The sequence below is a fragment of the Protopterus annectens genome, chromosome 5.part0 (genome assembly GCF_019279795.1).
Source record: "Protopterus annectens isolate FY-2018-M chromosome 5.part0, PAN1.0, whole genome shotgun sequence".
Taxonomy (NCBI): Eukaryota; Metazoa; Chordata; order Ceratodontiformes; family Protopteridae; genus Protopterus; species Protopterus annectens.
Genome location: NC_056735.1, coordinates 1,280,685,414 through 1,280,699,297, shown reverse-complemented (window position 1 = coordinate 1,280,699,297; position 13,884 = coordinate 1,280,685,414). Strand labels below are relative to the sequence as shown.

The 13,884-nt window shown below is 34.9% G+C and overlaps 1 protein-coding gene across 1 annotated transcript in view; it reads left to right on the top strand.

The window, feature by feature from the left end:
• Nucleotides 1-13,616, top strand: part of LOC122802352 (signal-regulatory protein gamma-like) — a 593,926-nt gene extending 580,310 nt beyond the window's left edge. The window contains exon 7 of the mRNA XM_044071988.1: nt 13,474-13,616. Within this exon, the coding sequence (XP_043927923.1) occupies nt 13,474-13,616 (143 nt within the window). The remainder of the gene's footprint in view (nt 1-13,473) is intronic.
• The last annotated feature ends 268 nt before the right edge of the window (nt 13,617-13,884 follow it).

Here is a 13,884-nt window from a genome sequence, read left to right as displayed (position 1 = left end):
TTTATTCTAATTACAGTTCCCTCTGATGCAGCCATGAACTAAATTCTTGTGGTTCAAGTTTATTAAACAGTAGAAAAATAAGTAAACACAGATGGAGAACAGGACAAGAAAACCAGGTTTAGGATATTATTAATAAGTTGCTGTTGCTCACATGTAGAGAATATATGAGCACAAGCAGCCACTGCACTGTAGACAAATATATTAAGATCCAAATCAGAAAACCAAGTAATATGACTGTCACAACATAATAATGAAAACCAATTAAGTTAAGTCCATAATAAAAGTTAGTTATATTGAAAACTGGAAGTTATAAGCATATGGTCAAAAGTTGCAATTATTTAATTGAGTTTTCTGACAGTACATGTAAGTGAAGAGTGTGTAGAGGATGCAAATTCTATGACATAAGAGGATTATAAGAAGAAATTTGTACTAAAAGTTTTTTTAAAGCAAGATTATTATGTGAGAAGTAAGGAGTCTATATTACATAATCAAAGAGACACTTCTTCGAATATGTAATTATCGACCCCTAAACACCGAAATGTAAAAACCGGGAAATGGCCTAAACTGCAAATTTTTTCCTAGGGAAAAAATTCAGTTGGCCATTCCCGGAGTTTACCTTTTCCATTGGGGGGTGTGGGGGGTGAATCCCCCCACTTAAATTACATTTGAAGTATTTGTCTTGTTGGCCATTCAGTTTTCACATTTCGGTGTTTAGGGGTCGATGATTACATATTCAAAGAGTCTCTTTGATTATGTAATATAGACCCGAAGGAAGTAGGGTATAGAGTAATATACTTATGTCAGCTCTGCTTATCTGAATGTGTGATGCCTGTGGCATTACTTACCTACCTGATGGTGAATGTTATAATTTACCTTTGTATAGGACACCCACATATGAGTATCCAACCATGTTCTCCCTGCACAGCAAGTGACATAGGGAACCAAGGGACATACCCTTGATGAACCATGTAGGAGTCCTAACATACTCAGATTATACAGAAGTCATTCCTACTTACCTGGTCATGTTCAGGAGGGAAAATTAGAGGTGAGGAATGATTCTACACTTTGCAGGTATCACATAATGTGCATTAAATAGCAGGATAGTAGCACAATGTCCATGTATGGCAGCGAAATGCAAGGGGTCAGTAGCATGGGAAAGGGTGACAACTGCCTCACCATGTCCCAAAGGAGTGTACATCATAAGTATTATAACAAGCCCAAGCCTACATATGATGGGTAGCTGTGTAAAATGATGCCCAGGGTCATTACTATACCATAAATGTGTCTTAGTATGGCCCAGCTGCAAAGCCCAAAACCTGAACCTGAGTAGCATCCTGCCCTCACCAAGAATGATACCATGGTATAAAGAAATAAATTATTAATTTCAACAATTGGCTAGGTTTATGGTGTCATTCAAAGGGGATCCAGTGTCTGTCCACCCGGGATGACATGCTCGACAAGCCACACTGCTTCGCTAGAGATGGCTTGCACCTGTCACCCTTAGGCTTTCAAATACTGGCCAAGGCTCTTGCCATCCCCATAGTGCCTTTTTTAGGGAAGGCTCAAAAGACAAACCCACCACCATAAATAGCACAAGTAACAAAAAACTGAGGGTAATGCTACTCAATGCCAGAAGTCTAAACTCAAAATGCATGCACTCGAGGGACTCCTCAGTATGGAGAAAATCAACATATGTGCTGTAAATGAAACCTGGTTTAAGGCTCCAGAGAGCACACCAGCACAACCAGGCTACAACTCATACCATACATTTCGGCCACAGAACCTGGACCAAAATACAAAAGGTGGGGGTGTATCCATATTTATCAAGGATACCCACACCTCCAGGTTAGTGGCACAGCACGATGCATCAGAGATCATTCACATGCAACTAACAATGGGCAAAACTGCAATTCAAATTGTAGCTTGCTACAGATCACCCACCATGTCCCAGGACTCCCATTCTGCATTTCGGGAAACACTGGGAAACATAAAGGTCCTACCAAACGGCCTAATATTGGGTGATTTCAATTATCCTAACATTAACTGGGAAAACTACTTAAGTATTAACTCCCTTGCCCAACATTTCCTAGAATTTATAAACTCAAATGTCCTGGATCAACTGGTCAACATTCCCACCAGAGGTGACAACATATTGGACCTGGTCATCACCAACATGGGCGACCGGTGTTCCACACCGGAGTTCAACCCCTCACTGGTTAGATCTGACCATAAACAAATCACTTTGGATATCCACATTCCCCACCCCCACCCCCGGACAAGGAAACCACCATGAAAAACTTTTCAAAAGCAAACTTCACGTTACTTAAGACTGAGGTGGAAAGTTTCAAAGCCCCCATGCTAAAGGATAATGCTGTCCAAGCTGCAAAATCCTTTGCTAATGCATTCTATGGGCACCTACAAGAATGCATGGATCATGCTATCTCAAGCAAAACTAAGACTCACTCCTCCAAGAAAAGGAAACTAGTCTGGTAGACCCCTGCCATAAACAAGCTATACAATAGATGTAGAAAAATAGTACAGAAAAGAGTAAAATTCCAAGAAGGGAAGACATCCCTGATCAGTATCAGCAAGAAACTACGATCCCTCATAAAATTATCCAAGGCAAGCTTCGAAAGAAAAATTGCCAAGGACTTCAAAGATAACCAGAAGACATTCTTTAGCTATGTCAAGAATCTAAGTGGCAATGCTCAGATCTGCTCAGAGTTAGTGCAGAATGGCACAAAATACAATAAACCAACCAATATTGCCAACATCCTGGCAGACAGGTTCAGTGCAAACTTCACCCCCCTCTCACTCCCAAAAGGGCCCATAACCATATGAGAAGAATGTAGAGCCCCTGAAATCACAGACACTCAGGTTAAAACAGCCCTCTCCAAAGCCAAAAACACAGCATCAGTGGGACCAGATGGTGTCCCAGGCTGCATCCTACACATGCTCAAAGATAAACTAACCCCTCACCTAAACATACTGTTTACACTCAGCTTCTCCACAGATTACGTACCCATAGAGTGGCACATAGCAATGGTTATTCCACTCCACAAAGGTGGAGCCACAACAGACCCCAGGAACTATCGCCCTATAAGCCTGACTAGCTTGGTCTGCAAGGCTATGGAGTGCATCATCATGGAACTCATTAACAGAGACATTGGGAATCTCCAAACACTGGACCCTGCCCAGTTCAGCTTTGTTAAGGGCAGATCATGCCTCCTGAACCTGGTGGACTTCTTTAAGACAGTTTCCAAGGCTATAGACAAGGGAAAGGTGGTACACACAGCCTACCTAGACCTCGCAAAGGCCTTCGACACCATTCCCCATTCTGGTATTATAGACAAGCTCACCAGCCTGAACATAAACCCCTATGTCACAAGATGGGTTGCCAACTGGCTCATGGACAGAACCCATATGGTGAGAGTTGTGGGAGCTAGGTCCGACTCTAAGCCGGTTACGAGTGGCATTCCCCAGGGCTCAGTCCTAGGACCCCTCCTGTTCAGCATATACTTCTCAGAGGTACAAGCAAGCAAAGGAGGACTATGGCTGACCAAGTTCACAGACAACTGCTAACTAGGGGCTGTAATTGACTCTCCAGCTGACACAGACATCCACCAAAAGAGTCTCACTGAGACGGATACCTGGTGTCCAAATCATGACCTCAAGCTAAATGCTAAAAAGTGCATAGTCATCCCCTTTGGAAAAAACAAAGAACTCCCAAGCTACCACATAGGTGGTAGTCCCCTAAATCTGGAAGACATAATAAGGGATCTGGGGACCCAAGTAGATAGTAATCTCTCCTTTGATAATCACATTGCCAAAGTGGTTAGAAAATCCTTCTATGTGGCCCACCTAATCACAAAAGGGTTCACATCCAGATCAAACAAGGTCATTGTGCCCCTCTACTCATCACTCATCAGACCCATCATAGAGTACAACACCCCATTAGGGATGTACCTTACAAGACACCTGCAACAGCTCGAAAGACCACAGAAGTACTTCACCAAGAGGATCACTGGCCTCAAACAGATGCCTTATGCAGCTCGACTGAAGAAACTCCAGCTGTACTCAGTTGCATGCCGCCTACTCAGAGGTGATCTCTGCCTGACATACAAGGCCATGTCCAACCCAGAATTGATGGACATTCTCCACCTAAAGAAAACCATATCCCCTCGAGCCACACGCTCTAGGGATCTAAACCTCACCACAACAATAAATAGGACGTGCTGGAGGGATAGATTCCTGACCCATAGACTTCCCATGCTTTGGAACAAGATTCCAATCTACACTAGGTAGAGCTCCTCGCTAACACTCTTCAAGAGAAACCTTGATGAGTGGATGGGAAACAGAAAGTTTACCCTGGGGATCACTTCAGTGGCTCTGCTGGACAGAGGCACAGGGAACTAATCTAAGGGGGTGGCAAAAGCCAACACATTCTGGCTAGGCTTATAAATGACTTTGGGCAGATAGCCTAGTACCTACCTATGAACCTATGAACCTAAGTACAGTTTAATTTGTTAGAGTGCATGTGTATTATGCAAACTTGGCCATATTGGTATGATTCAAGACATCATTACTCTATACTGTTTGCCAGCAAACTTACCATTCTAGAAACCATTAAATATCTTGATGAATAGCACAGCTGACATATTGCAAAAGAGGGATATGGATGGAGAGATTATACAATCAAAAAGCAAAGGAGAGTAGTATTCCTGGAACTGAGTTTATTCTAAGGTCTTGGTCAGTACCTTCTTAAAGTGGACCCTCTCACCAAGATGAGACATTAGTTTAGATAGCATTTATAATGGACATAAGTCCTTTCTCTTTTATTGGATACATGAAGATTAATTGTTATGGTTGAAGTGTCCTTGTGTCTGTGTTATACTGTCTAAGACTGATTCCTCCCTTACAGCCACACACACTGCTTATTGAGTTATACCTACTGCTTGAAGTTAAGTTATTCAAATTTTGAAAATGAAGTGACATCTTAAACATTATTTCAAATCAGGCATTTGGCATCACAGTGTTTTAATTACTGTTGTGTAGTGTACTGTACAATTTTGATTAGTCATGCAAATGGCCCACAGATAATTTATTTAGTTTTATTGAGTGGTTTAAACATTTAATTTTTTTTTCTTTTAATGTGTAAGCTGAAGGTGGTATGATATATCACAGTGTTGGGATACTAATCACAAGATTAAATTGAATGGACAGCATTATTTTGAGTGTTCTTTTAGTGAATTCTACAAATATACAAAACTAGAATGTTACAAAATATTTACTTAAGATTCAGTGTTTCTCCTAATAGTTTATCATTTCAGTCCTTCTATACTACATTAGTAGATGTGATCTTGACAAATATAAGAGGACATAATGTGATTTTTTTCTCTTTTAAGGTGGCAATATAGATACATTATTTATATAAATTACCTTAGAATAACTGTTCAAAGAAGGGCAACATAAAAATATATTAAGATAGATGAGAAATGAGAGAAATATGTTAAATTTACCTATACTGAAATGAGTCTTATAATTTTGATACAGAAGATCTCTTCCTCCCTTTTCACAATTATAATAATAGAAATGATTTGGGTAAATATTTGAGGGGACAACTGGATAACTGAAATTATGTATTGTTTAGAGCTGTATAAGAAATAGATTAGTTAGGTCATGACTTGTATTTTGAATGACAAAAGTATGTTTAGATGTATTAGAAACAGTAAAACTTATAATAATATATCATTATTTTACATTACATTTATTTGAAATGCATGTGGTTGCAAAAAAAAAACTCATTGATTTAAATACTGGTAAATAAAATAAGCTTCAGAGATTGAAGCAATGGGATTGTTATGGAAAGTGAAATAGTGATTGAAGTGGGTGGTTTACATAAAAACATTTTAAACCAAGAATAAATTCTTCCATGTTAAGAGATGTACATAGTTGCTGTTTTTTATTTATTTATTTATTTTTCCTTCTTTCTTTCTTTCTTTCTTTCTTTCTTTCTTTCTTTCTTTCTTTCTTTCTTTCTTCATTTTTGTTTATTATTATTTTGGGGTTTGTTTCTATCCATAGCAGGATATTAAAAAATAAAATTTATTCACTATATCTAAACCATAAAATGATGAACATACTTAAGCATGTTTTAGGAAATTACATCATATAACTGTATTTCATTGAATGTCAGTTGCCTAAATAATCCTGTAAAAAGACGGAGTCTACTTAAATATCTTACAATAAACAAAGCACATATAGTTTTTTGCGACAAACATATCTAGTAAAAAAAAAAAGATTTTGAAAAGTTATCATTTAAAGATTATAGTATGCTTTTTGGCTCTTATTTCACTGCTAAAAGAAGAGGTGCACTTTATTATTTGGAAAAAATCTCCTACTATGCCTAAAGTTATAGATACTTATTTAGATAAAAATGGCATGATGTGTTTAGTAGTCACTGAGTTAAATAAATGTTCTATACTTTTGTGGATATGTTTTGGATTCCCAGAAAAATACTTAGATATTATTAATTAATATGTGAAAGGAGAGATTTTACTGGCTGGCAATTTTAATTGCATCTTAACTGAAAGTGATCATACTACAGATAAAAAAAATAAAAACATCTGCTGCAACAAAACAATTAAAACAAATTACTAATATAATGAATTTACATGACATATATGACTTAAAACTTGATAAATCTTTAAAGTACACCCATTACTCATACAGATTTGGCACGCAAACATTGACAAAATCTTTGCATCAAATAGCTTGTTCTGCAAAACTGATGAAGTTAAAATTATTTCTTGTCCATTATCCAATCACAATACTATCTCTTTTAAATGTAATATTATATCTAATGACTTAATTTATTGGCAAAGAATTCCTGCATATATAACAAAAATTAGCGGATTTAAAGAATGGTTGTTAAAAGAATTAAATCTGTTTATAGAATTTAATAATAATAAAGAAGTTACTAACAATATACTATGGGATTCATTAAAGGCATGTTTGTATGGCAGGATAAAAAACTGGTATAATTATAAAAGGAAAGAATGGGATAGGGAATTGGCAGATTTACAAAAAAAGTGATTAATTGAAATTAAATCTATCACTCAAAGATAAAAAAAGAGTGCCTAGAATTGAAATATTTAAATAAAAAATATATAGAAATGTTGAATCATAAGGTATCTATGAACAGGGAAAAAATTTAAATTCAGTCTTATTCGCTAAATCAAAAAATACATAGACTATCATCTAAAATCTAAAAGAATAGGTGGTTTAAATCAAATACATGAAATCACATATAAGGTTAATGATAATAGAAAGGCAGCAAGTTTAAAAGATATACTAGAAATCTTTAGGAAACATCATGAATCAATTAATAATAGAAAATTAAAACTTGAGGATGAAAAACTAACTGATATATATTTAAAGAATAATATGAAACATAAATTATCAGAAGAGCAAAATAATATTTTAAATAAAACTGTTTATATAAGAGAAATGAAACAACAAATTAGAAATTTAAAAACTAATAAGGCTCCAGGTCTAGATGGCACAATACCTGAAATATATAAATTAATCCCTGATAGAATTTTAAAAATTCTTTTAAAAGTTTTTGAAGAGGCTAAAGGCATATTAATCATACCCCTTTCTTGGAAATATTCATTGATATCTCCCATTTTAAAAGAAGGGAAAGATTCAAAGCAATGTTTCTCCTACCACCCAGTCTCTCGCCTAAATGTAGATTATAAAACATTTATGTCAATTTTGGCAAAAAGATTAAATAATATGATGCCAGGATTAATTAATGAGGTTGAAACAGGATTTATATTTCATAGAAAAGTACAATAATATTATCAGCCTTTTATCACTGGTTGATATTGCAACTAAAATAAAAAGGAACTCTCAATTATAAGCTTAGATTTAGATAAAGCTTTCAATTCAATTAATTGGGATTATCCATCTAAAGTACTTAAAAAAATAAAATTTTCAGAAACTTTATAAACTTGATAATGAAATTATATAACAACCCATTGTCTTATGTTAAAATTGGATCATTTCTATTGAGTCATTTCAAAATATTAAATGAAACAAAACAAGGTTGCTATCTTCCCCTTATTATTTTTATTATCAGTAGAACCCTTTTCAACATCTGTTAGATCAAAAAAACAGATTAAAGGATTTTCAATAAGCAATAATTATACTTCTAAACTATAATTATTTGTGGATGACATTTTATCTATTGGTGATATTGAAACTTCATTTGAGCATATTAATAGTTCAATAAACATTTTCAAATAATTTAATCTTTAATTTTTAATCAAGATAAACAGAAATGTTATTAATAAATAAAAAATACATTTTTATTACAAAAATTTTAACTGGGAAAATAAACAGCTTAAATATTTAGGAATTGTTATGAAAAATATCTGCAAAGAAACAGTAAGAACTATTTACAAAATATTACTAAGCTCATAACTAGTTTTAATAAATACATAGAATAAATTACTTTTTACTATGGAAGATAGACTCATAGTAATAAAAATGATTATATTAGCAAAAAAATTATATTGCATGCAATTGTTAATACTAATGCCATCTAATAAAATGATTAGACAATTAAATTTCATAATTAAATTTCTATGGTATCCCAAAAACCAGGAATAGGAATTAATTGGCATACAAAATCATGGGTAAATGGTGGAATTTGGTTTCCTAATATAGAATTATATTCAAAGTCAGCAATTTAAAATATAGTATCTCACTGGCTAGATGCATCCTATACGTCTAATTGGAAATTGTTACATGAAGAGCTTTTATTTTCAAATATCACAGTTGACCTAAATGCAAGTTATAATTCAAATATTAATAAATGTATTCGGATTATAAAATAATTTTGCTTAAATAATAAATATTCTATTGCATTGACTCCATATGTTAATTATACAATAAATATGTTTAAAAAGGTAATAGAAAGCAACCCTCAATTTAAATTACTAGTGATCTTGATATTTCCCATTAGATACACATATGTTTGTGCAGAATCATTTAATTCTGACAAAATCTTAGATCTTGGAAAAAATAATCTTAAATATTGGTTTCAATTTCTAGATGGTGATAAAATAATTCCTGTTGATCAGTTATTGATTAAATATAATGTAAAAGAAGATAAATATTTAGATATTCAAATATTGAGTCAATTTATTACTACTGAAATGCAGCTGATGCTTAACTTGAATAGTAATTCCTTATCAAAAAATTTAGAATTTTTCTTTAAAATCAATAGTGAAAAATTAAAAAAAAAATAAATCCTACTTATCAACTTTATATAAAATTTTACAATTAAAATTGGTACAACTTGAGCCATCCTTCTCGGAATATTCAACATTTCAGAGGAGGCCTGGGGAAAAAACCTCCACAACTACAGACAATTTTAGATTACAGTTTATACATTGCAAAAATGCAAAAAAAAAAACAAAAATAAAAATGTCAAACAATTTTAGATATTTTTAAATTATTAAAATATGTAAATTATGCTACTTTTCCTTTTTGGAAAAATATTTACTTGAACATATTTACATAGAAATGTTCTAACACTTCATAGAATTGCACTGATATATAAAAACAGAAGTAAAATGTTGGACATGTGATGAAGTTATAAATGCTGATAGGCTTCACCTGATGATTAAATGCAGACTAATTACACATTTCTGGACTGAATTTACAAACTTTGTTAAAGCATTGTGGGTGGATAATTGCATTATAGCAGATTTTTTAAATTTTATTTAATATCCAGATTCCATACCAAGGTTTCAAGTGTACCTCTTATGGTCAATTTTGGCCACAGCTTATAAAATTATTACAATAAATTGGAAAAGCAAGAGTAATCCTCCTTTTACTGAATTTATCTGTTTAACTAGAAGTGTATGCAATATGGAATTACTAACATTATATAGTAGAAGCACAAATCATACACATAAATTATTGTCTTGGTAAAAACTTAAAAAGTTGTTAGAGAAATATTAATGGTTGTTTATTAGTTATATCCTATTGTGGAAACTGTATATAGTTTACTGCTTATATTTTGTTGTATATCAGACATTTGATCATCGTTATCATCTTCTTTCGGCTGTTCTCGTTAGGGGTTGCCACAGCAGATCACCTGTTTCCATTTCTTCCTGTCCTCTGCATCTTGCTCTGTCATACCAACCACCTGCATGTCCTCTCTCACCACATCCATAAATCTTATCTTAGGCCTTCCTCTTTTCCTGTTACCTGGTAGCTTCATCCTTAGCATCTTTTTCCCAATATACTCAGCATCCCTTCTCAGCACATGTCCAAACCAACGTAATCGTGTCTCTCTGGCTTTGTCTCCAAACCTTCCAACCTGGGCTGACCCTCTAATATACTTATTCCTAATCCTGTCCACCCTCGTCACACCCAGTGCAAATCTTAACATCTTTAATTCTGCCACATCCAGCTCAAACTCCTACCTTATTGTCAATGCCATTGTCTCCAACCCATATAACATAGCTGGTCTCACTACCCTCTTGTAAACCTTCCCTTTCACTCTTACAGGTACTTGTCTGTCACAAATCACTCCTGACACTCATCTCCACCCACTCCATCCTGCCTGTACTCTCTTCTTTACCTCTCTTCCACACTCGTTACTCTAAACTATTGACCCCAAGTAATTAAACTCATCCACCTTCACCACCTCTACTCCTTGCATCCTCACCATTCCTCTATCTTTCCTCTCATTCACACACATATATTCTGTCTTAGTCCTGCTAACCTTCATTCCTATTCTCTCTCTAGAGCATATCTCCATCTCTCCAGGGTCTCCTCCACCTGTTCCCTACTCTCACTACAGATCACAATGTCATCTGCAAACATCATAGTCCATGGGGACTCCTGTCTGAACTTGTCTGTCAACCTGTCCATCACCATTGCAAATAGGAAAGGGCTCAGAGCTGATCCTTGATGTAACTCCAACTCCACCTTAAACGCATCCATCACTCCCACCGCAGACCTCACTGCTGTCACACTACCCTCGTACATATCCTGTACCACTCTTATATACTTTTCTGACACTCCTGACTTCCTCATACAATACCACAACTCCTCTCTAGGCACTCTGTCATATGCTTTCTCTAAGTCTACAAAAACACAATGCAACTCCTTCTGACATTCTCTGTACTTCTCCATCAACACTCTCAGAGGAAAGATCGCATCAGACATTTGATATATTTTATAAATGCATTTATTAAAATTTAATAAAATCATTTAAAAAACAACAAAAAAGAGAAATGAATGTATGCAGAACTGTAGCATGAGAAAGACTCTAGTGGCTTACTGAAGGGCTTGACAAATTGATAGGGTACATTAGCCATGCAGGGTACTATGAATGAAGGCAAGAATAAAATGGACAGAAACTTTCAGACTATCCAACAGTATTAAGACATATGCTGAAAATTAGATGACAGCCAATAGTTCCTATATTGTTTTCAGTTTTGGTTGTTTAGTTTTTATTGCAGTGCATAATCTTTGCATCTGGATATTTTTTTATCACTGTCAGACAACCTTTCAAATCAACCTGCTGAAACTGAATAAAAGTATAGTCTAACTTATTTTATATATGTCTTTTAGTAAACTCTACAGTTGCCTCATCTGCAGTCACATACTCTGCTAACTTCTGGCTGTAAAATTTTGCAAGAAAACCTGCTAGCAAGTAATGCTGCTTCTCTAGCTATATGTTTTTTTTCTTTCACAATATATTGGAAAAGGTCATCTGCTGGATGATACAGCTCACATCAGTTATGTTGGCCACAATTACTTGTCACATTAAAGTTACAAGATATAGAATGTTTCCATAAGGTTAAATTTATAATAAATCATTTTGACCCATTATAAAATAGTTGTGATTTTAGAGAACAACCATGGGTATTATATGTGTAGCACTATTAACATGTTTTAAGAAATTAGAGATCCCATTCTATAGTCTAACTATATTGGTTTCTAGTCAAGCAGAACTAATTATTTAATGCAAACTATAGTATACAATTGAACAAATTACTCAGCACTTGGGTGAAGTAACATTCAGGGCAATTCAGCTAAGATAAACGTTATTCTTACATCATACTTATGAAACATATGAAACATACATTCACTTAGGCTTTGCTATACCTGATTCAAGTGCTGTTGCAATCTGATTTGCCTTAATGGCATTGTTATCTACCCAATTCTGCAACCTCTGCTGTGACGTAAGCCACAAGGCATTTTGACCATATGCTGCTCTGCATCAGGAGTTATAATTAAAATGCACATCATTAAGTTCAACTGCCAGTATATTTATCTTATGTTTGTAGCATGTGTTCTAAAGAGCTGGTTTTAAGAGAGAGATGTGCAGCTTCCTAAAATAAGATAATGGCTAAAGTCAAGTTAAACTTTACTAGCATTCTATAAGAAATTGACCTTCTTTGATGGAATATCACTCAAATTAAAAGAATTTTACTGGATAACCTTTGTCTGCTCACTTCCCCATCCCCAGTTCCCACAAACACAACAGACATCCTCCATGTAGTATACATTTGATGAACCATCTTGTCAATCTTCCATTCAATTCTGCAATAATTTTCACATTTTAATTTAGTTTACATACTTCATTTTTTAAATCTATTAATTCCATTAAATCAGTTTTTTGCATTCAAAGAACATTCTAGCATTGTATTGCATCCAACTCCAGATACCTTTATTATCAACGAGACATAAGAATGAAGATACTGCCATTTTGCCAAAGCCTGAAGGCCCCACCATATGATGGCAGTCACTCTTTCCTACCTAATTTGTTTAACAACATGTTACCCCATCTACCAATGCATAACTTCACCAATTAACTATGGTTGCCTGCCCCTGCCAGGGTGTTGTACTCTGACCTACCTAGGCCAATAGAGGTAATTCTTCCTTTATCCTTCACTATGCTTTCTGACCTCTAGATATTCATCACATTCTATGACCTCCATTTTCACCCCATGGAAGGCTGTCCTTCCTGTTTCACCTTTATTCTGTATATAACTTTTTCAACTCCAGATCATTTAGTCCCCCATGTCAGAAGAGATACCCCAGGCCACAGTGGGCTCATCTTTATCCCTTTTCATTAATCCTCTTTTGGATCTACTCTGTGTCTCCTTACCTTGATTTGGCTTAAACTTTGTGTCCCACACATACCTCTGTTTTGTTTTTAGATAACTGACCCTTGATCAATATGTCCCAGAACAACAACAGAGTCAAATATACATTAACTAGGTCAAGACTGATATTGCTTAGTTGCACATCATCCTTACCATACCACAATACAGTCTTGTCATCAAAATGCCTAGCCTGCATCATCAAGAAGCCTAAAATCAGTGCTAACTGGGCAATTCTATGACTGATAGTTTTCTTGCTCTTTCTATTATTTTGTAGTTAAGAGACTATCCCGTATTGACCTACCAAAGATGGCTAAACACATCACCATGGTTTCTAGTGATTTTTTTCTTAAAGAGCATTATGCCTTTTTCTGTCATAAAAATGTCTTTTGGGAATACAATCCAGGTCATTTCCTTTAAAATGCAATAATAATAATAATAATAATATCTGGCTGACAAAATCTTCATTCAAGTTGCTGAAAGCTGAGTAAAGCTGCAGCCTAGTCACCCCTCTTTATCTCCTCTAACACAACTTCCAGGTTCTGCATTTAAGCCCCAGTTATCACCCTTCAAGGTGTAATCCAGATCTTTCCTTTGCTCAGTGTAGGTAGAAATGTTCTGCAAGAGATACTTTTTCACAACCTGAAAGGGAAACAGAAAATTTAGTACATTAAAATATACTTCAAAT